Source organism: Neolamprologus multifasciatus, chromosome 16 (genome assembly GCF_963576455.1).
Source record: "Neolamprologus multifasciatus chromosome 16, fNeoMul1.2, whole genome shotgun sequence".
In the NCBI taxonomy this organism is placed as follows: Eukaryota; Metazoa; Chordata; class Actinopteri; order Cichliformes; family Cichlidae; genus Neolamprologus; species Neolamprologus multifasciatus.
In genome coordinates, this window is record NC_140454.1 from 4,707,785 (window position 1) to 4,731,795 (window position 24,011).

General features: G+C 42.2%; 2 protein-coding genes across 3 annotated transcripts in view; one reads left to right on the top strand and one right to left on the bottom strand.

The window, feature by feature from the left end:
- Positions 1-11,643, top strand: part of sec22a (SEC22 homolog A, vesicle trafficking protein) — a 14,139-nt gene extending 2,496 nt beyond the window's left edge. The window contains exons 2-7 of the mRNA XM_085136014.1: positions 38-248; positions 2,166-2,329; positions 4,306-4,485; positions 6,656-6,774; positions 7,317-7,382; positions 7,662-11,643. Coding sequence (XP_084992140.1) covers positions 67-248; positions 2,166-2,329; positions 4,306-4,485; positions 6,656-6,774; positions 7,317-7,382; positions 7,662-7,862 — 912 coding nt within the window. The 5' untranslated portion in view covers positions 38-66 and the 3' untranslated portion in view covers positions 7,863-11,643. The remainder of the gene's footprint in view (positions 1-37; positions 249-2,165; positions 2,330-4,305; positions 4,486-6,655; positions 6,775-7,316; positions 7,383-7,661) is intronic.
- The window catches only part of adcy5 (adenylate cyclase 5), a 112,566-nt gene continuing 99,266 nt past the window's right edge, over positions 10,712-24,011 (bottom strand). For both annotated transcript variants that reach the window (XM_085135955.1, XM_085135954.1), the window contains exons 17-21: positions 23,748-23,877; positions 18,451-18,714; positions 18,069-18,273; positions 16,939-17,063; positions 10,712-14,436 (exon numbers count right to left, since the gene is read on the bottom strand). In XM_085135955.1, the coding sequence (XP_084992081.1) occupies positions 14,308-14,436; positions 16,939-17,063; positions 18,069-18,273; positions 18,451-18,714; positions 23,748-23,877 (853 nt within the window). In that variant the 3' untranslated portion in view covers positions 10,712-14,307. The remainder of the gene's footprint in view (positions 14,437-16,938; positions 17,064-18,068; positions 18,274-18,450; positions 18,715-23,747; positions 23,878-24,011) is intronic.

Sequence of the window (24,011 nt, forward strand, 5' to 3'; positions counted from 1 at the left end):
TGCACTCACAGATCTGTGCCACCTCCCTCGTTTGCAGGCCTTCAGCGAGACTGCCAGAGCTGTAAGATGTCGATGGTGTTGTTTGCCTCTGTGGTCCGAGTCGGGGACGGCCTGCCTCTCTCAGCGTCCACTGATTACGAGCAGGACAAAGAGCTTCAGGAAACAAAGAGGCTCCTCAAAGGTCTCTCCAAGAAACTCGGCCAGTTTCCTGACCGCTGCACACTTAGGACTGGACCATACAACATCAAGTAGGCCTTTACTCTTAGCAAAATATCCAGTTATTCTGCTCTGTTAAATGTTAAATAACTCTTGGTATTAACACGTTTCAAATGAGCCGTTTCGTTTTCGGTGATTCAATTCAATTCAATTTTATTTATATAGCGCCAAATCACAACAAAAGTTGCCTCAAGGCGCTTCATAGATACAGAGAAAAACCCAACAATCATATGACCCCCTATGAGCAAGCACTTTGGCGACAGTGGGAAGGAAAAACTCCCTTTTAACAGGAAGAAACCTCCAGCAGAACCAGGCTCAGGGAGGGGCGGGGCCATCTGCTGTGATTGGTTGGGGTGAGAGAAGTAAAGTAAGTGAGTAAAGATAATATTAGTTTAAAGGGTTAGGGTTAGTTTTTCCTTTGATTTTGACTAAAACCTCTTTTGGAGAAGGTTTTTAAGCATCTGCATTCACTCAGTGTATCTTCAATTCCCGGTATAAAACCAAAATCTAGACAATGCATTTTTAATGACCAATGGGTGGTGAAATATCCTGCTGTTGACAGTTTTACTGCTTTCTTTCTGACCCCTCTAACACACATGTGGTTAAAGAAAATACAGAAAAAGCTTTTAAATGTGAGCGATTTGACAGCTCGGGCTTCATTTGAGGTGTCAGACAGTTCCTGAAAGCTCTGCTTGTGCTCGGGGAATGGCTTTGAAACTCTCTCAAGCATTGTTTGTTAAAAGCTAATTAGTCTTATTACGACAGAGGACATGACCTTTGAGAACCTCACCGCCAACCATCAATGAGCGGGCTATACCTTTCAACAACCACAGAGTCTCCTTTTGATACGTCTCTTTAATCAGCGAGAGCCCGAAGCTTCTGAGGAGCGCGGACGTCTAAAGGCTGCTGAAGGTCAAAATGAAAGAGGCGGCGTTTAAAGTCACCGGTTAATCTGTCCTGTGATATTCCCGCTTCTTCAGTGGCCCTTGTCATGTCTGTAATATTTGTGTGCGAAAGCTAGATGAAATTCCTTCTTCTGCAGATTTAATCCAGGAGATTTTAGAACATCGGCTCGCTTGCTTAATGCAAGTTTTACACAGTGATTTAGAGAATGCACATCGCTGGAAGCAATTTAGGGACTAGTTTACTTCTGTAATATTTGAACATACTCGCGCTGCGAGTCGCAGTTATGAATCATCAGTTATATCGTGGGATTTAATCCAGTTTTATTTTAGCTGTTACCCACAGTGGAGTTATGATTTCTTTTCTAATATTCGGTGAGGTTTTATAGGCGCAGGCAGCTCCGAGACTGATATTGGTAAACGTATTTGTCCGCAGGTTTATTGTAAAGCACAAGGCAACTTACAGGTTCAGTTCAGTGTTTGTTATATATGCACCAGCATATAATCCATCAATTCAAATTGTGGGTAAGGGGCCCGCCTCCATCCAACCCTTAAACGTGAGTCATTTGCTTCAGTTTCTGATGCGTATGTATGTGGCTACTCAGATCAGATTGACTCTCATTCCTCAGATATCGTCAACACCGTGAGTTTTTCTTTCCATGATAATCATCGTATTAGTCTCAGCTCTTTATTGACATTCAGCTTTCATATCCGTTCAGATGTGCTCCGAGCTATTCTGGTAATTTGGGGGATTTAATTTGCACTTAGTGTATCAATTAACACTGCAAGGCCAGCACATAGTTGTTTCTGCAGAGGTGGATTTGGATGCGAGCCATTGTGTTAAATTAACTGTGAAAGTGTGGTGTTGAAGCAGAGATGCGCTCAAATTGTGTTTGCTCTGTGTTTCGAGCTGCAACCTGCAGAAGTCAGAAATGCCTTTGTGTCCCTGGATATAGCTTTGTGTCCTAATTGAAGATTCCCGGGGTTTCTGTCGAGAGGAGTGGCGCGCTGCATTAGAGCAATAATATTTGTGTTTGTGTGTTTCAGCTTTACGAGCTCGCTGGGCGTTGGATACCTGATGGTATGCACTGCAAGTTATCCCAATGTTTTGGCCTTCTGCTTCCTGGATGAGCTACAGAAGGAGTTTATCGTCACCTATGACACCAAACGGATCAAGAGTGCCATGCGGCCCTACTCCTTCATCGAATTTGGTGAGTCCGTGGAACTGTGCGTTTCAGCCGAAACGACCACGTGGGAAATATGATGTCAGCTTTTCAAAGTAAAACGGGTGTCATGTCTGATGGTGCCTATCAGATGTAAAATTGTAAAATGTAAAAGCTTCTCCTGGGTAGTGCACAAATTTTCCAATACGGGGTCACAGTCAGTAAATTTCAGATACAAAAAAGAGAGTTTGATGGCCTGGGACTAGTCAAAAAGTATTTTATGCTAGTTGATTGGATAGTTAACCTACCAAACCTACTTATGACTTCACCTGCGAAACAAAAACACGACATCAGTCATCGTTACCTAAAAGGTTTTTTCCTTGCCGTCGCTTTAAAGAGGCTTTTGAGGACGGGCCTCCCATATTACTCCCAATTACAACGACAACAAAAACCAATCTCACCAAACGTCTTGATGCATTCTCAATCATCCAGGAAAATAAATCTCCAAAAGTTGATTCTGTTCATCTGGACGTAGCGTTTTCTGGGGGAAACGTTTCGTCTCTCATCCAAGTGACTTCTTCAGTCTCAGCTTGACTGCAGGTTTCAATCTTATAAACAGGACATTTGCATAATGACTGAAACCAGCCCACTGAAGGAACGATGGGCTGGGAGGTCAGAAACACGCTGCGCCAAAAATTGGTCGACCCCAAGGATCGGGTCCCCCGACACAAACAGAGTAACATAGTGTACGCTGTTAAGTGCAGGAGGATTGGCAGGATTTATACATCGGGGAAACCAAACAACCTCTGGCGAAGCAGATGGCACAACACAGAAGAGCCACCTCGTCAGGCCAGGACTCTGCAGTCTATTTACACCTACAGGCCAGTGGACACTCTTTCAATGTGGAGGATGTAACATCCTGGACAGGGAAGAACGCTGGTTTGAGCGCGGCGTCAAGGAGGCCATTTACGTGAAAAGGGAAAGACCATCTCTGAATCGAGGAGGGGGCCTAAGGGTACATCTTTCGCCATCTTACAATGCTGTGATTGCAGCCATTCCCCAACTCTCTGTGAATGGTACTCATGGCCATTGATCAGTGGTCTTTGATCAGTGGGTTTTGGTCAGTGGTTGTTGATCAATGGTCATGAGAATTTGCATAATTAAGATTAAGGAACTGACCTCACAGCCCGTTGTTCCTTTAGTGGGCTGGTTTCAGTCATTATGCAAATGTACTGTTTATAAGATTGAAACCTGCAGTCAGCTGAGACTGAAGAAGTCACTTGGATGAGTGACGAAACGTTTCTCCCAGAAAACGCTACGTCCAGATGAACAGAATCAACTTTTGGAGACAATCTCACCAAAACGAAATGAGCTCGAGCTGTTATTGGCATCAACCATCAAACAAAATTTGAAAATGATATTTTAAAAAACTTGGATGCGAGACAACTAACAAATAACAAACAAATTATCCACAGATGTTTGAGTTGCACAGAGACAAAATAGCAGTTTTAAGAAAAGCTGTCTGTATTCACATAAACAGTTTGTTATGGGCTTTAAATTTGGCCACTGCGCTGCAGGCTGCCAGCAGCTGTCCTACTTTCTGTCACAGTCATACCTGCAGGACGCCGGGATGAGTCTAAAGGGCAGCATGGAGCCTACTCAACTAGATTTATTTCAGAGCTTTGGTAACAGTATTTTACAGGTGTAAATAAACATAAAGACATGAATAAACCATTTTAAATATAATTAATAGACTAAATTAAGTTTACATATAAAACATTGTTTTTGTGGACAGTAAAACTGAGACACTGGCCCAGCGTGTGAAATAGCATTTTTGTTATGTAATATGTGACATGCAGTGTTATTGTTGATCGAAAATGTTTTTGTTTATTCAGAAATCATTTCACAGTTAAACCACTTCCACATTAACATCATCTCGCTGTGTCACACAAAGGGTGCGTTTGGTTCTCCCCAGATGCTCTTTGTATTATTAATCAGCTCTTTGTTGTGCTGTTATCCCTCAGACACCTTCATCCAGAAGACCAAACAGCGCTACAATAACCCTCGTTCCCTGTCCACCAAGATCAACCTGGCTGACATGCAGACAGAGATCAAGCTGCGACCGCCCTACCAGCTCTCCCCTGAGGACCTGCGGGCTATCAATGGATTCTCAGTGCACGCGCCTTCAAAGTACAAGGGCATAGGTAGGACATGAGCTGCACACGTATGCATGCAAAGTATGAGAGAGGCTTGTAATGAATTTACATACGTACAGCATTTAAAGATGCATTTATTCACGTGCATAAATATATATACAGGGTGTGCATGCACATTAAATTTAGATATTTAATCTTATTATTTTTATTGTTATTTCATTCTTAACATTTATGGTACTGACCTCAAGACTGTGACATGATGTATATAGTTGCTTTTCCCTCAAAATGTTCCTGGAAAAGGAAAACAGGAAGTGCTACATGGCTTTAAAGACTTTCAAAGCAGACTCTGATGAAGACGGCATCCTCCTGAGGCCGCATTTGTAGACCGATTACGTCACAGCGACGCGCCGAAGGCCGTCCAAATTCGTAGACTCCTCCGAATGCAGCCGACAAATGCGTCCCTCTTTTCCCCGAATTTGAAGGATGGGTCGGCCCACCATATCCCAGAATTCATAGCGCGGCCCAGCCAAACTCCAGTTTCCAACAATGGCGGCCATTGTTGGAAGTTTATTTTCTGGGTCACAAAATAAACTTTTAACATATTTTCAGGCGAGAAAGTAGCTGTGTAAACATCAAATATCTGCTCGGTTTATCAAGATATCGCATATTTGCAAAAGTGCTTCGACGTTTTCGGAGCATCTGCTACCCACCAGCTCGATAGCTCGCCGTGAGCTCGAGGGTTACTGATGCGGCCGAGAACGGCACAACTCCCGGCACATCATTTTCAGATCACCGCGGACTTTCGCTGCTCGGGTTAAACGTAATATATAAGTCACTTAGACAACCTAAAAATGTTATTGTTGGGCTTTTTTCAGTGTTTTGTTTGTTCGTGAGTAAATCGGTTTGGCTGAGATTAAAGTTATTAGATTAGATTATATAAAATAAAACTTTATTAATCCCCCGGGTGGGTTCCTCCTTGGTTTTTACACAGCTGACTAAACGTCAAACAGAAAACTGATTAAACCAGATTAAACGGTCGAGAATTTCCGCCAGTGTTCTGTTATATTTTAGATAGCAAGGAGCAGACGGCCGAGTTTATTAAACTCCACCGAGACAGCGGTGACGCTAATCAGAAGGCTAGACCGTCCAATTTCACGGCTGTTTACTTCCGGCCTACCCGACCTTCTGAGGACCCGGCCCACGTAGACCGCGAAGGCCGGGTCTACGTGCTTGCTCATTTCAACCTAAACAAAATGCCTCAGGAAGCATCTGTTTTTTATCCTTTATCGAGGTTTTTTGGACAAATCAGAAATATTAACACCAGAGTTCAGAGCTTTCAGCAAGTTTTACACCCCTGCCACGGACGCACGTTTTTCTGTGGTAAGCACATTTCCCTGGACCCAGGGCCTCTCCACAGGATCCTAGTCCCTTTTGCTTTTTGAGCTGTTTGTTCACGCCTCTTTTGCTTTTATTAAAACGTATTAATATGCAGTTCAGAACCAAAACGATTCCTCATCGCCGTATTTTCATGTATCTTCAGTGGATTAACAAAGACATTTCTTAATTACAAAGACTCATTTAAGTCCTAAATATTGAAAGAAAAAAAAACAAAACATCTGCAGCAGAAGTCATTCAGCTGCTTAAATTTGAAATGGTTACTTTCTGGTGGATTATAAAGGGAAGACTGTGTGTGATGAGATATTCCTTTTCAAAGTGAATCCATTCCGCCGTTGCTTCGTCGTAGCTCAGACCCCGTGCTCTTCACATCGTCCACAAAAACAACCCCCTTTGGGCTCACTGTCACACCTCAGTTGCCCCAAGCTAAGCGACGCCACCTCGGGTCACTTGGAGCTGTTGTGTTTCCCCCTGACATCCGAGAGAGCAGCTCTCCACGCTCCGCTCACTCTCCGCGGACCTTCCCAGTGTCTTGTTTTTCTGAGAACATAAATCATTTTATCCTGAGGGATGAAGTATGCTAATCTGATAATAGTGACACATTAATTCTTTTACTCTGCGAGAATGTTTTGAAAGTGAGATGTGAGAACAGCACATTCTTGGCTTATCTTTGCCATTCAGGGATTTATTCCCTTTGTCCTGCACATAATATCTTTTATATCTGTATTTATTTATATATAAATGAAATTTTGTCAAATCTAGTTGCTTTGTTGTACTTCGGAAAGCAGATTTAGCCGAGACCTGCGTCCTTGTTCTCTTGCAGCTCCCACGCAGATGTTGGAGCCGGTGACTCTGCCGGGAATCGTATCCTGTGTGCTGAGCATCCTCTGTGGGGGGCTGAACCTGCTGCGAGGGGTCCACGCTATAGAGAGCATACTGCAGGTGAGGGCTCTCACATTCAGTTTCTCTTAAAGGGAAATGAATGCTCAGTGCAAGGCTGGTTCGAGTTCGATCCTTTTAGCTGTCAGTTTTATTTGTAGCGAGAAACTTAGAGGACGAATGAATTCCCGAGGGCTGGGAATGTAGGTGCGTCACAGAAAAGCAATCAGGTAGTCAGGAAACGCAGACTTTAAAGGTGGCGGGATTTATTCTAAAGAGAAATTGATGGCAAAGACTTCACTGTAAACATTCATCCTAGTTTACTAACGAGCAACTTTGACGTCACGAGCCACTAATATCTCCTCACTAACATAAACTTATGACTGATTATGGTCTGTCTGGGCTCACGTCACTACCACATGCCTGCCATCGTGTCCCTTGATAGAGCACCTGTCACATCACACTCTGTGAACTAGATTAGATCACAGTGCATGAGTAAAGATACCTCGACATGTTCTTGTCATATTGGTTTCTTTATTTGTCCCTACATAAACGACTAGCGCTTAAAAAAACAACAAAAACAAGCATTTTCTCTGTGTCTGCAGAATGATGATGAAGACTTTAATTACGTGATTGCCTTCTTCCTCGGCACAGCGGCCTGTCTGTATCAGGTAAGTGATAGTCTGCGGTAAGGGGAGCCCATCACTGGCTGACTAACAGCCCTGCACTTTATAGCTCAGCAGCTTGTCAGCTACACATTAGCAAAAGCTCAGTGCCTTTCGGTCCAGTAGCTTCTCTAAAAGATTTTGCTCAGCTCTTTTTGTGCAGCTCCTGATACTAAATGAATCACCGCAGACTGGTAGACACAGTGATGGGCACAGAGACATCAAATGGGATTTCTTATGAAAACATCTGCGCATCGTTCACGCTCTCTGTCTTTCTCCTTTCAGTGCTACCTGTTTGCCTACTTCTCAGTCTGGAGGAACAGCAAGTCCTTCCTGGCCTTTGCACTCATCTGTCTTTCCAACATGTATTTGTACGAATTGAGGAACATCTGGCAGATCCTCTTTCACGTGGCGGTGGGCGCCTTCATGACCCTGCAGATCAGACTGAGGCAACCGCTGGGCAAAGCACCGGACTACAATGTCTGACAAAAAAAGATCTGAAACTCGAAGGATAAATGGACCTGTAGTCTGAAAATACTGGAAACAAAATAGAGACAAAAGACAAAAAAAGCAAGCATCTCGATCCAGTGAGAAAAGCCAAAAGCGATCTCGCAGCAGCGCGGTAGCCCTGTTCAATAAACCCCAGCAGCTGTGAACAGATCTCAGTTTGGACTCTGCTGCAGCTTGAATCATTTATGGACCTTACTGGGAAGCCACTGCCCGATAACAATTTTCGACTTCCTTTCAGTGCATCCATCCCACCTGCAGGACGGATGCAGTTTTGCTTCCTCTGCAAGCACCAAGTATTGAAAGCGACGCCACTCGCTGCCAAATGCTTCGGCGAAACAATCACATGAACTTCATCTTCTACGTAAACCCACTGGTTCTCCATCAGGTGCACAACTGGTTTCAGTCATGGTTTAAAACTATGCAACGCTGCCTTCTGCATGTGCGCGTCCTCGTATCTTATCTCGTAAGTGTCTGTCATCGTTTAGACCGTTCTGCTTATTTATTTACCGACTGATTTCTCTGACGAAGAATTCTCCAGATTTGATGAATTTTGATCGCTCCACTTTTATGTACACTTGTCTTTTTTTAGTCGCTCCTGTTTCAGCCGACGCAAACAGGCTGTTCGCATTCGTACCCTACTTCCTCGCCTACACAGCCTCAAGCATATGCCAGTGTCAAGTGACTGTGTTAATAAACAGGTCTGTGTTGGCAGCGGTATAGATGCAGAGCTGCGTTGTCAAAGCCAGAGGCGGCCTGTATCATCTGAACAGCCTCTGGCCTGTTTTTTTTTATTCCCCCCTCCCACCGAGCGCCTCAGTTCAGACTTGGCTGCCATTTCTAAAAACAAAAACAAGAAGGAAAAAAACAAAAACTCATCTTTCCCATTTAGCCTGCATCAAGGATATTGGCAGTGTTCACATTTAACACAATTATGACACAAAGATGCCATATTTATCGTCATCGGGGATTTCTGGAGTGATTTCCCGGCATTCCTGCATCATCCCAACAACTAACAGCAAACAAAACAAGAAGGGGAGAGAATTGAGTTGTGTTTTTCTTTTTTCTCTCCGTGAGCAGCTTCACAGTCGTGCCGAGGCTGTCGTGACGTTTTTAATTTACATTTTTTTATTTATTTTGGATGATCCCCGTCTCACAGGGAGAAGTGAAAAACGAATCAGAGCATAGACGCGTACGCAGCTCTGCTTTCACGTCCATCTGGCATCTGCACTATTGTTCTGTCCAGAGACTGCTGTAACACTTCATTCTCGTGTGATTCATCATCTGAATGTTCTCTGCTTTCCAGCATCGGCTGCCGCACCTACATGACCTAATAGCTCCTTTTTTTTTTTTTACCCTACGGCTCAGACTTGATTGGAACTGAAATGTGATTCGCAAACTTCTAGATTGTTCAAATGTTTTCCACAGCAGTTACAGTAAACGTGTTGTGTGGGGGTGTGCTGTAAAATAGGAAACTTGAAAGTCAAAGATTTAAGTAATCCAAGTGTGGAGCATGAATGTGATCATTTACAGGTCTAAACTTTGAATTTATTTAATTTGACACTAGAGAGTGGAAAAGTTCCCCTGTTATGATTAGAATACAAAATCTTGTTAAATGTTAAAGTTATGAAATGTGGAAAACATTGATTTGATTTGATGGGGTAAATGTGTTGGAACGCTAGTTTTAAGCCAGTCTTAGTAGCTCCATATTGGCCATTTTTGTGTGTGTTGCACGTGCAAATGATGTGATCTGGTCCTCGATTTGAAACATGTCTGGAACACTGAACATTAAAAGAACATTTCCATTACAATGATATCTTTTTTTATCAAGCTCTGTCAGTTTCATACCAAATTCAGGGATATCTGGTGCATGTTGCAGTAATTGTGAAGACAAAAATCACTTTTGTTTTAAAACAAAAAAGCAGGGATGCTTCTCCTGAGCAGGAAGTGCTCCCATTTTCACAGATATGTTGCTGCCTGACCTGCACAAATTTGAACTTGAATGTCAGCGTGGTGATGATGTGATTGTAGCAACGCTCACATAGTTAGAGGCCAACAGGTTGGCTGTTCAGAAAGGTCACGTTCATTAAGTCTGGAGATTTTGAATTCCCGGAGAAAAGCAGAGGAAACACTGTTGTTCCTGCAGCTGCTGCGTTACAGCCGACGACGATTCTTATTTTATCCGAGCGTGCTCAGTTTAAATTGGGACGCTTCAGTTTTGATTACAGTCTGGCACTGCTATGTAAATGCACAGCAGGAGTGACCAAGATCTTAACTGATTCCTTTTGGAGATAATAGCCACTGATTTGACTTGTAAATACAGATATGAATGCCGTGACGGATAATGTAACGGGCAGTGTTAATCAGGAGATTAGCATTCTTCCTCCTTGTCCTCCGTCATATAAACAATAATCAGTAATAACAAAAAACAAGACAAAGGACCTCATGCGTAAAGCCTGTCATGCAGTGCTCCTGCCATCTGTTGGTGAGCTACGTGAACATGTAAAATGACTCCCAGGATAGAGTGCAGTTAAAACAGAGGAGACACCTGAGCTTTCCACACGTTTAAACAAACCTTTTGTTTGTAGATTTTGGCTTTGTGCTGCTGTGCATCAGCCTGTGATATTTTAGACAATGCACCTTTCCAAGCTGCAGCGTGTCCACATACATTTGGTCACTTTTGTTTCTTCTTTAAGTCTGTAGCTTTGGTATTATGTGCCAAAACGACAGCTTGCACAAAGTAAACACCAGCATCGATCTAGATCCATAAGAGACCTGACAGCACAGCAGAACATGAAGAACAAGAATCAGATCTCAGGGTACCTGTGAAACCTCTCAGCAGTTTATTTTACTATAAAAAAACAGCATAATGTTTAGCATGGCAACAAAAACAATCCACAGTTTTGTCTCTGAAGCCATTTGTGTCACAGACACGGCCACCTCGTGTCAAATAAAAAGCGAATGAGAATGCTGCACTTTGTAAAGATGGATCCACTCAGGCACCTTGTAGTCACGCCCCTCATCTCTGCTCTGTGCCTCTCCGAGCCTCTCGCGTTCCCCAATGGCACATTCATGCACAGTGAACAGTAGAAAGAGGGGGGTGACGTGGGTGTAGAATGGCAGTGCATCCAAATGGAATCATATGGAATGACACCTATAGGTATTAGCCGGGGTGTGTGAAGATAATGGTTGCAGCAGTACAGTACATTAACAAAGATTAAAAAAAAAAAAACGCCAGAGAAGACCAGTGCAGGTTTTTCCCCGTCATTCCACAGGCTCAGAATTATAGTGCCATTTACTCTTTAAAAAGGAAAGAAATTCAAAGGATAAGGCTAGTGCTAATATTTTTACTGTCAACAAAGTCCCAAGAAACGACCAAATTTTCAGTGGACTAAATTCTGATGTTGTTCAATTATTCCATATATAATCATCATGGGCACTTACTGAGCGCGGCAAGTCTGAATTAAAATAAATTAATAGAGTGAAATAAGTCTGACTTGTTAATAAATTGTTTCATTTGCATGTGTTACTCAATACATACTGAAAGATTAAATATTAGTCCTGAGTAACTGATTCGCTCCTCTTTAAACAATATATTTTTTAAGTCTTTTAAGTTGGACTATTGCTGGGACTGCCAACAATATCTGACTCCCGCTTAAACATTTATAGTTTCTGTAAACTGAAACTCCGCCCACTGAGTGGTAGAAGGGCTCTGATTGGCCGGAATTTGACAACACATTTCTTTGAGTTTAAATAATCTTTTTAAATTCAACTATCCATTTATTAATATTTTTTTAATGGAAAGTGTCCAAATTAATTATTTTCTGACAGCAGTTTAAAATTAATACATTTATTAACCTCCTAGGACCTGGCGTCCACATATGTGGACATCACATTTTGGGTTATTTAGACCAAAATAATGAATTTTGGTCTACAAGGGCCTGATATCCACTTACAAGGACATTATACTGTCACTGTTCTATCAAAATGTAAATGAATATCCTCCTATGTGGCTCTCATTTTTCTTAAAAACAAAAATAAGGCAAAAAAAAAATTAATTAATGTAAAAACAAAGTAATTCTTTGTTTTTACATTCATCGGGCCCCAATATGTCCAAATATCAAAGAGAAATTAAAAATGCATGCAGTGGAAAAGTTTGGGTCTTAGGAGGTTAATATGCAGGATTTAAATAGAACCTGAGGCTAGTTATTCAGATAAAAGTCCATAGACTGCAGTTCATTTTGAGTCCACTTAATACATACAACATCGTAGTGAAGTACATACTGATCTGCATAGCATACCAAATAAGTTTTAAATAACTTCACGCACAAATTCAGTTTGTTTTCACAAGATGCAAGTGGAGAGAATATTGCAGGCATTACTTAAAATATTAATTTTGCTCTTTTCATGAGATCAGTCGACAGTTATAATAATATGACTCTATATAAAATATGGACATAACTTCACAGGTTTGAAAATAGAAGCCAATGCAGTTTAGGTGCCGTAAACATGCTTTTCATGGCCAGCAGGGGGCGACTCCTCTGATTACAAAAACAAGTTTGATTTTTCTGGAAGAAGAAATCTGGAAGGACACTTACTAGGCTCCAGTTATCTATGACCTCTGTAAGCGTTTTCCTAATTAGTTCGTCTTGATTGCTAGCTTCAAGTGTCTAAATACAGCATGATATTGATTATTGACAGTCAAATAAGAGCATGATTTAGGGTGTCTTCCTTGCGATTGACAAGTAGCGGTGTTTCTAAGTGAGATCCACCCCCAGTGACCTCTAAACTGTTAGCTCAAGGCTTAACAATACTTCACAAACCAATGGGTGACGTCATGCATGCCTACATCCATCTTTTATATACAGTTTTCTAGCCTTATCCTTTAAACTTGGTTCTGAAGTTTTCTGGATTCAGTATTCTCAGGTGAAAACATTTTTCTGTCCATTTACTTTTTCCTGTGACAAAACAAACCAAACCAGGTGAAGTATTTGGTAATATCATCATTAAAAATCACTTGAGTCCATGAGCCAGCCAGGTCAGTTTGTCTGATGACGCGCTGAATAAAGATGTAATACTGAAGAGAACTGCTCTGTTAAGGAAAGAAAACAGCAGATAATTGGGCACATGTCCACATGTGCTTATCTGTCCCTGTCCACAGGATGAGCATCATCACCGTCGTCAGTACAGAGTCCATGTTAAAGGCCTCGTCGGAGATCATCGGACATTCATTGGGTCGTACTATCTGATTGAGCGAGCGAGTGGGGGAGCTGTGGGAGCAGAGCACGACAAGGTGGACGGCTGAAAGCACTGGAGTGCAAAAAGAAATGGCTTTTGAGCACCAAGGCTGATGCATTTCCATCCTCTAGTCCGTCGTTCAATGTACCGCCTTGCTCGGTTTTAAAACGTGCTTTTCGCCGTGAGAAAAGGGCAAGAAAAGAGGCCATTTGGGGGGAGCTGAAGCTAAACGGTGCTAACATCAGGCAACACCAGTGAGGACGTCTGAAATCCCAACATGAATTATACAGTATGTATATCTGAATATGTATAATATATATATTCATGTACAAAATATAGAATCTTAATATATCTCATAGGGTTTGTGTTCTGAAGTTAAAATAGAAAATGTTAAAGATTAGAAAAAGCTCTTTACTGACATCCTCTTTGTTTTATGTGTTTGTGAATATATATATATATATATATATGCTGTTGATACTACTGAGGTTGTGATATTGCACATCTGGCGGGAAGCTTTCTGTAAACACTGTGCAGCGTTTTCTTTCTGTTATAAAAGGAAATTCGTATAATCTCAGAAAACCCGGTTACCTGTAGGACACACTCTACCGATGTGATTAGATAATGACACAAGGACGGATAGTGCTGCAGTGCTGGCTTAGTGTCCATACTTGAGAGATTCATACCTGCATCACAACATGGACCAAAGGTATTACAAACCATACGTGAAATTCTGTACATACACATAAAACTGTCTGTGTTTTACATGTACATACTGTATATACTTCAGCAGGAGCAAGGCAGAGCGAAAGAGAAGAGGTAATGCAGCTTATGTCCTCCCGCAGGTGTGTCCAAAAACCCATCGGAAAATTACGGCTGATTGAAGCAAATCAAATTTCTTATTGACCATTTTTCCTTCGGGACCCAGACTCGCACAGCTGACCAATAATCTGTCTTTATGCTCTGACTGGACATCTTTGGTCTCATCGGCTGACCTGTAGCAAGGCTTCTCCGACTCATCGGCTCCCCCGCAGGCTGGGCGTTGGGATGAAAGTTTTCCTCATCCTTTATGGCCTCAGGTTTGAGAAGGGTTCAGTGCTGTGAGAAAAGTTCAATCTCAGTCCACCCTAAGCCTGCTTTTTATGTCGTAAGGCGTGTAACCCCCTATGTGTCTGTCACTTAGTGTGGGTTAACTGCTGGAAGGTCCACTGGTGAGGAAGTAGGTCATCATCTCTCCTTTGCCCTTGACTGTGACCACTCCTCTGTATTCCAGTGTGTAGTTATAAGAGCTCAGTACCTGGTGCAGTTCTGGGGTCACCTGAAGGCAGATGGAGAATGGAATATTTAGTTCCCTGGTCAGCAGTTTTGGAGATTTATCATTATTTTGCTAATAACTCCCAGTGATCAATGATTTGACAGCTTGAAAGTCAAACATGCTGTGCCATTGATTAAGGTGGAGTTTAATGGAACCATAATTTCTAGTTTTAAAACCCAGTTTAATTTGACTACAGTGCTGTCTTAAACTCTTTATATTTTGCTACGAAAATTGGAAATAATAATGATGAGATCGGGAATCTGGGGAGACCAATCCATGTCTCGATATCAAACGTGCCCAAGGATAATATTTTACATTGATTTTTAATGCTTAAACAATTCATAGCTCAGTGTTATGTACTTAACAGAGAAAACTTCCTCTGGTCAGATACAAGGACTCATCTCAAAATGAGTGAAAAATTAGCCAATGCCCAACGATAAATGTTGAAAGACCTTCAGAAAGCTTGGAAAATTACGAAACATGCAAGAAAGTCTGGCTCCTTGGGAGTGCAAGAGCAGCTGGCCCTCGCCGATTACCAAGACTACTTGGAGTACATCTAGAAGATGCAAAATGTAGCTACCGTCACTGAAACGGATGATCACCATGGCAGCAGTGGTACCTGAAGCCTTGGAAACTGCGAAGCAAAGACTCACATCCTTGGCCAGCCACTTGAAGAGGTATACCAGAGAGCTAGAAGGCAGGAGAATAAACCAGACTCCACTGAACCATTCAAGGGAGAAGGACACAACCCATAACGGCAATGCTCAGTGGCTAGTGGCTCTAAGAGCAGACCACAGCATCCTTCCTGAACAGGATCCAGGATCCATGGCAGTGACAGACATCCAAGAAAAGGTCCAGTAAGAAGCACCAGGCTCTAACATGATTCATGCCTACTGGCTGAAGAAGGTGACTGCACTGATGAAGCAGTCCTAGATGACACAACAAACATCCATGAGTACATCAGGAAGATGGGCACAACTTGCTTGCACTAGCATGCTTAGTGAATACCTCAGGAAGCAGAAATACGAGAAAGAAGAGGAGCAAGAAGAAAAAACATCATGGAAGGACAACCCCCTGCACGGTATGTACCATCGGCAGATAGAGGAAGTGGCTTATATCAAGCAATCCTACCAGTGGCTGGACAAAGCTGGACTATCTTTCATTCTGGAGGCTCTAATCATGGTAGCATGGGAACAAACTCCGACCACACCAGGCAAGACCCCAGGTGCAGGCTGTGTAATAATGCCCCTGAGACAATCCAGCACATAGCAGCAGGTTGCAAGGTGCTAGCAAGCAGGGCATACATGGAACGCCATAACCAAGTGATCGACAAAGTTTACAGGAACATCTGTGCCGAGTATGGACTGGAAGTCCCAATGTCAAAATGGGAGACGCCCTCTAGGGTGGTCGAGAATGACCGAGCTAAGATCCTGTGGGACTTCCAGATACTGGTGATGGATAACCAACCAGACATAGTAGAAGGAACACAACAAGCTGGAGAAATACCAAGGGCTCAAAGAAGAGCTCAAGAAGATATGGAGGGTGAAGTTAACAGTGGTCCCAGTGGTAATCAGAGCACTTGGTGCAGTGACTCCCAAGTTAGGCGTCCAGCAGATCCTAGGAACAACATCAGAGATCTCTGTCCAGAAGAGAGCAGCAAAGATACTGTGCTGGACCCTCTAGCTCCCAGGCCTCTGGTAGAGGACTCGCGCTTGAAGGATAAAGTCCGCCCACAGGGGCGAGAGGGGAATTATATAGTTTATGCAAACGTCTTGTGATCTGTAAATCACCAATGGAATGTCTAATCAGTTCTCTGTGTTGTTCTTCCTGATTTAGTGGTAATAGGAAAACATCTGATGCCATAGTTCTGTCAATAACATTTTGTATTAACTCCTTTTCCCCTGATTATAGTCATTGGCTCGTTGAGTTTGGCTACCTCCACTGGGAATTATTCTATTATTAGAGTTTTAATACAAGTTTCCAACAAAAACAACTGCAGAAGTTACAGAAAGTTACAAAAATTAAACTCATAACTTTACTAATAAAATTCTGCTTGGAGCCATTTGGTGTTCATTAGGAAGCAGCAGCTCATATTTTCTCTTTTGTCACTTTTTCCTGCAAAAAGGCGGACTATAAAGAGATTAGAAATTAAAGAATTCAAACTGTGTTCATATTACCTTTGAATTATTAAGCTTTAATGATTGAATATCTGATAAAGCAAAACCAGTAGGGCCATTTTTAACGACCATTCTTCATTACCTTGAATAGACTCCTTTTTTCCTCCCTTCAGTCGTCAGATAAGTGTGGTTTTACAGAGCTTATGCACACTGGATGAATTTCAAATTTTTGCACCAAAATAGACTGAAGGAGGTGGGAGGGAAGGAGTTCAGAATAATTTACTGATGGAATGCAAATTTTATAGTTGATTTTAAATAACTTACCGATTATCTGAGTACACAAAATCATCGGTGTGAATTTAAATGACGGGACATATAAAATGATTACCTGGATTCTCTCTGGTACACCTGTGCTGTCCATGCGACTCGCCACATTTACAGTGTTCCCCCAGATGTCGTACTGAGGTTTCCTGGCCCCGATCACCCCAGCCACCACCGGGCCGATGTTAAGACCTAGGAAAAGAAATAAATATAGAATAATTAAAACTGCCAAACACAGGTGCAGGTTAAAAGATATGATGTATATATTCTACAAAATACTAAAATCAGATCTCAGAATCTTTTCAATTTGGAAACTGGTTCTTTAGTTCCAATTGGGCAAATCAAAAATAACATAAATAATAATAACACAAAATATCCGTGTAGCTGACAGTCCAGGATTGGACCAGGATATGATGCTTCTGTTTCCCACCTAAAACATGGAGCTCTGACAGGTTTGAGTAGTTGGATGTGTGTGTATGTAACAGTGTTCATACAGTCTGTAAGTTGGCAGTAATGTTGTGTTTTACCAGTGAATGTTTAGCACTAACTGCCGTGTGTTGTTTGTGATTTTTTGAGAAAGTAAATTCACTCAATGATGTGCTTTATTAGTCATTAGCCTAGACGCTAATTAGCGCTAGCAAACCGCTAACGTTAGCTTGTTTCGTTCTGCTTTGCTTTGCATAGTAACAGGTCATATCGTCTTCTAATTGTAAGAATGTTTGCTTATGTCAGCTCATACGGGATATTTTGTGTTTGTTTACAGTTTTACCATTCATCCATTGATGTATTTTCAACAAAGTCATGCTATGCGTCCAATCAAATAAATCCACCAGAAAGGAACAACGGTGTGGTTGGGATGATGGTTGTCTGTCTGCCTAGTTAAGTGCGAGGGCAGAATAGTAAAAAGACTGTGCTGGCTTAAGAGGCAGCATAGGCAGGCACAGGAGTAGCAAAACTGTCCTTCTCCCGTTAGACAGGAAGTAATGAGAAGTAGCACTTCCGGTAGAATGTCAAAATAAAATGAACAGTGTGCCAGAAACGAATAAAAATTGCATGAACTTATATAACACTACATAACGTGAGTGGTGACTCTTAAGGAGCCAGAACAGTTACTTTTACTGGAGCTGTAGTCAACAACAGTCTTACACTCTGCAAAAAAAGTGCATTCCTGCTCCATTTTTCTTTCCTGCTACACACCTATTTTCATCTTGAAGTTGTTAAAGGAGTGTTCATTGATGTATTTCATCTGGTCCATCAGCCTCATGGCGTAGTCAGCGAGAGCACGGATGTGTGACCGCCCGACCTTGTCATACGTGGAGTCATTGAGGCCGGAGGCTGCCATGTACGTGGAGCCGATAGTCTTGATCTTCTCCAGCTGGCGGAACTGATCCTCGCTGATGATCTAAGGATAGCAGAACGAAGGTGTGTAATATCAGTGGTCATATTTAGCAGAGTTTTGGGTCCACTGGATTCAATAGTAACCAAATAAACACAGCAATCAGTAATTGGATGTTATCAGAGCCGTTGTTCTGCATTCATACATTCAGACAACTTCCAACTGGAATAGCTCAGATCTTACCTCATCAAAGTCGGCGATGATTTCATTAAGCAGTCGCAGGCACTCCACTCCCTCGTTGTTGCCCTCCAACTCTACGTAGAACTCAGAAAAGTTACTAATAGAGGCAAACATAACTGCGACACACTCGCACGACTGGTAGTAGAGCTCATCGTTCCGACGTTCCCGCTGCAGGAAGTGAGCAGCCACGTCTTTGGGAAGGATGTTGTGGAGCAGACGGCGGTTGTAGGCTTGCAATTCCTCCATCTCCTCCTTTTCCTCTGTGGCCTTGTGATGAGTTAGAGAAGAGGATTAAAGATTAATACTTCATTTACAACTGGATGGATTTTTTATGACATTTGGCACAGATATTGAAGATGCCAAGAAGATGAATGCTAATGAATTTGGTGGTCCCCTAACATATTATCTCGCTCCACCAGCAGCATTCAGTAATATATCCTGACATGGTAATCACCACTAAGTTGTTATTTTTTAAAGAAGGTTCAGGAAAAAACCCTTTTACCTATCACTAAATTTCTTTACTTTGTTTTGGTATCGCAGCCTCACAAAACTGCAAATGGAGCTTGAGACTCACAGCCTTGTTTTTAACTAACCACTGGTGACAGCAGTGAGCTGGAAAATAGAGAGCCCTCCAGCAGCTTTTTTAAATAAGTTTTTTATCCACTTGACTGGATTAGCAACTACAAGCAGAACAGCCTGCTTCACAACCTTCAGAAAATGCCAAAGAAGCCATGAACATCCCTTAAGGAATGTTCTTATTGTCAAATTGATACTGTACTGAATATTATTTGGTTATTATACGCGCGCACACACACACACAACCTCTGAAATGTTTTTACTTTCTCAAATAAGACCAAAAAGTTTCTTAACAACAGAATTTGGTAAACTATTTCAGTGTTTATTGGTGAAGCAATGATTCATGTTAGGGGATGCAAACTGTTCAGAGTCACGTTTTATACTAATCTAGGTACACCTAAGTACATGCTTACAATTACGAGTGTAACCAATCTTACCGAGCCAATAAAATACTGAGATTAAGCTCATCAATCATTGTCAGCAAGTGTGAACACCTCTATGAAAGCAGAAGTTTTGGCAGTTTGTTGGTCCTGAGCAGTCAGGTGTGTGTTAACACAATGCTACAGTTTTCCCAGACTATCCAAGAAATCTGCTTGACCATTCTTATTATCCATTAAAGTCCCTAATTTCATTTTTGATCTTCTTCATAGCTAGTTCAATATTTTAACACTAATGTTAAGTCTCCATGATGTATTTTTCCATCTGTTATTCAGATTTACAGTTAGATGAATAATATTATGATCAGAAATATCTCACGTTGAGCACTTGTTCACCCTGTATGTGTCTACATGGGAGCACAGTCTAGGTTTGCAAAGCTGCATCTGACCAAAATGCACATCGCCACCTCATTTTAGCTACCAAGCACGGTAGCGGTGGTGTTTTGAATTGGGCTTCTTCTGCATCCACGGGACCTGGATCGAACATGAACTCCTCTGTGCGGTCCCCACCCCCGGGCCTCGGACCGGTACTGGTCCGTGAGTCGTTTGGTACCGGGCCGCAAGAGTTGAGGCTCAAGAGTTGAAATGTGTGGTTTTCAGGGGTTTTTATCGGTTTTCAGTGTTATTTTGTTAACGTTTTTATCGTTAACTGCGTTTTCCTGGGTCTTTTCACGTGTGTTATGAATAAATTTTCTTTTTTTCGGTACCGGTACTAGTTTTATTTTGTTGTATTTATCCGCGACACCTTAAAGGCTGGTCCATAAAAATATTGTCGGGCATAAATCGGTCCGTGGTGCAAAAAAGGTTGGAGACCGCTGCGCGAAAGTATTGGAGAGTCGAATGTGAGTCCATTTGTCCAACAACTGCAGCTTGGCCAAAGTTACAACAGATGCTGATCCACAAAACAGCAGTAAATCTACAACAGAATGGCTGAAAATATAAAGAAACAAAGTGTTGCAATGGCCCAGCTAAAGTCTAGACCTCAACTCAACTGCAATATACTGTAGAGAGTGGACGGACTCTGTGATGCTGCCTATTTGCTCATTTCTACAAAGCTTTAAAATTACAGCACTAAATTGTTCTCATTGGCTTCTGATTCCAGCCTTCACCTTGACAGGATGTCTGACCCACATTTAAAGTTAATTTGTTGTTTATTCCTATTATCATCCTTTAAAGGAACACAGTGAGACATCATTTGCATTTCTAACAGATCTACACACAACTGTTGTGTCCATGCCTGTTTAAATATGCACATTTTCCCTGTCATGCTGATGACGATATTCAGGTACTGCCTAGCCTCATCACTTCTCAAATCACCGAACATTTTCACTTAAAGGAAATAAATGGAAATCCACTTCCTCCTGACAAAGTCTAAATCAACTAAATCAGCTGTTAAATGCCACATTTTAAACCAACTGCAGCTCATTTAAATCATAACATTCTGCATCAAGTGGCAAGTTGGGCTTGCTGGCATAGCATCTGAACTTCTTCTTCTTTTTTTTTTTTTAAGAACTGGGGTTGTATTATTACACTTTCTAAATTCTGGCAGCCATACTACTCACTTTCCACAATCTGCCACAGCTTTAAACTCGGGCAACATCGTTTGTTGGCCTGAAGTCGATATTTATATTATACATATTTCTCCTGTTTTGGCTTCCCTTCATTGGCTTCCTGTTAAATCCAGAATTGAATTCAAAATCCTGCTCCTCACATACAAGGTCTTAAATAATCAGGCCCCATCTTATCTTAATGACCTTGTAGTACCATATCACCCTATTAGAGCACTTCACTCCCGCTCTGCAGGCCTACTTGTTGTTCCTAGAGTATTTAAAAGTAGAATGGGAGGGAGAGCCTTCAGTTTTCAGGCCCCTCTTCTGTGGAACCAGCTTCCAGTTTGGATTCAGGAGACAGACACTATCTCTACTTTCAAGATTAGGCTTCAAACTTTCCTTTTTGCTAAAGCATATAGTTAGGGCTGGACCAGGTGACCCTGAATCCTCCCTTAGTTATGCTGCAATAGACGTAGGCTGCCGGGGGATTCCCATGATGCATTGAGTTTTTCCTTTCCAGTCACCTTTCTCACTCACTATGTGTTAACAGACCTCTCTGTATTGAATCGATATCTGTTATTAATCTCTGTCTCTCTTCCACAGCATGTCTTTATCCTGTCTTCCTTCTCTCACCCCAACCGGTCGCAGCAGATGGCCGCCCCTCCCTGAGCCTGGTTCTGCCGGAGGTTTCTTCCTGTTAAAAGGGAGTTTTTCCTTCCCACTGTCGCCAAAGTGCTTGCTCATAGGGGGTCATATGATTGTTGGGTTTTTCTCTGTATCTATGAAGCGCCTTGAGGCGACTTTTGTTGTGATTTGGCGCTATATACAGTGGGGCAAAAAAGTATTTAGTCAGCCACCGATTGTGCAAGTTCCCCCACTTAAAATGATGACAGAGGTCAGTAATTTGCACCAGAGGTACACTTCAACTGTGAGAGACAGAATGTGAAAAAAAAATCCATGAATTCACATGGTAGGATTTGTAAAGAATTTATTCGTAAATCAGGGTGGAAAATAAGTATTTGGTCAATAACAAAAATACAACTCAATACTTTGTAACATAACCTTTGTTGGCAATAACAGAGGTCAAACGTTTACTATAGGTCTTTACCAGGTTTGCACACACAGTAGCTGGTATTTTGGCCCATTCCTCCATGCAGATCTTCTCAAGAGCAGTGATGTTTTGGGGCTGTCGCCGAGCAACACGGACTTTCAACTCCCGCCACAGATTTTCTATGGGGTTGAGGTCTGGAGACTGGCTAGGCCACTCCAGGACTTTCAAATGCTTCTTACGGAGCCACTCCTTTGTTGCCCGGGCGGTGTGTTTCTGGATCATTGTCATGTTGGAAGACCCCAGCCTCGTTTCATCTTCAAAGTTCTCACTGATGGAAGGAGGTTTTGGCTCAAAATCTCACGATACTTGGCCCCATTCATTCTGTCCTTAACACGGATCAGTCGTCCTGTCCCCTTGGCAGAAAAACAGCCCCATAGCATGATGTTTCCACCCCCATGCTTCACAGTAGGTATGGTGTTCTTGGGATGCAACTCAGTATTCTTCTTCCTCCAAACACGACGAGTTGAGTTTATACCAAAAAGTTCTACTTTGGTTTCAGCTGACCACATGACATTCTCCCAATCCTCTGCTGTATCATCCATGTGCTCTCTGGCAAACTTCAGACGGGCCTGGACATGCACTGGCTTCAGCAGCGGAACACGTCTGGCACTGCGGGATTTGATTCCCTGCCGTTGTAGTGTGTTACTGATGGTGACCTTTGTTACTTTGGTCCCAGCTCTCTGCAGGTCATTCACCAGGTCCCCCCGTGTGGTTCTGGGATCTTTGCTCACCGTTCTCATGATCATTTTGACCCCACGGGATGAGATCTTGCGTGGAGCCCCAGATCGAGGGAGATTATCAGTGGTCTTGTATGTCTTCCATTTTCTGATGATTGCTCCCACAGTTGATTTTTTCACACCAAGCTGCTTGCCTATTGTAGATTCACTCTTCCCAGTCTGGTGCAGGTCTACAATTCTTTTCCTGGTGTCCTTCGAAAGCTCTTTGGTCTTGGCCATGGCGGAGTTTGGAGTCTGACTGGTTGAGGCTGTGGACAGGTGTCTTTTATACAGTTGATGAGGTCAAACAGGTGCCATTCATACAGGTAACGAGTGGGGGACAGAAAAGCTTCTTACAGAAGACGTTACAGGTCTGTGAGAGCCAGGGATTTTCCTTGTTTGAGGTGACCAAATACTTATTTTCCACCCTGATTTACGAATAAATTCTTTACAAATCCTACCATGTGAATTCATGGATTTTTTTTTCACATTCTGTCTCTCACAGTTGAAGTGTACCTCTGGTGCAAATTACTGACCTCTGTCATCATTTTAAGTGGGGGAACTTGCACAATCGGTGGCTGACTAAATACTTTTTTGCCCCACTGTAAATAAAATTGAATTGAATTGAATATTAGCTGTGTTTATTTTCTTTCAATCCCAACATGTTTTTGAATGAAATTAATTTCTTAGCACAAAATAATAACAGCGATTCCCTTCATAAAAATGCAAATTTATGCTAAAAAGCACACCAAATACAAAGTCACATAATGACACTTAACACGGATACCAGGAGGGAAAAAAACCCACTTTTTAAGCATCAGAGGCCAATGGGATCATAACTAGACAAGGGAAAGGGGCAGCAATGCGCTATAGGTTCTGTTTACTCTTGCTCAATCACACACACACTAACCTGCAGTTTCCACAGGAAGTCAAGCCTCGCTGTTGACTCCACCTGCTGGGCGTGAAGGTACAGGGCTAGGACGAAGACTGTGATCACCACTGGAGTCATGATCTTTAGAGGCACCTTGTCTACTCCACACCTGGAGGTCAGCACATACACATATTAGTATTACAGATAGATTTTATGCTAGTTACCCAGCTACCACAATCACTGATATATGCAGGTATTACACAGAGTTAAAGATGTACTCTGCAGGAAAATAACATAAAACAC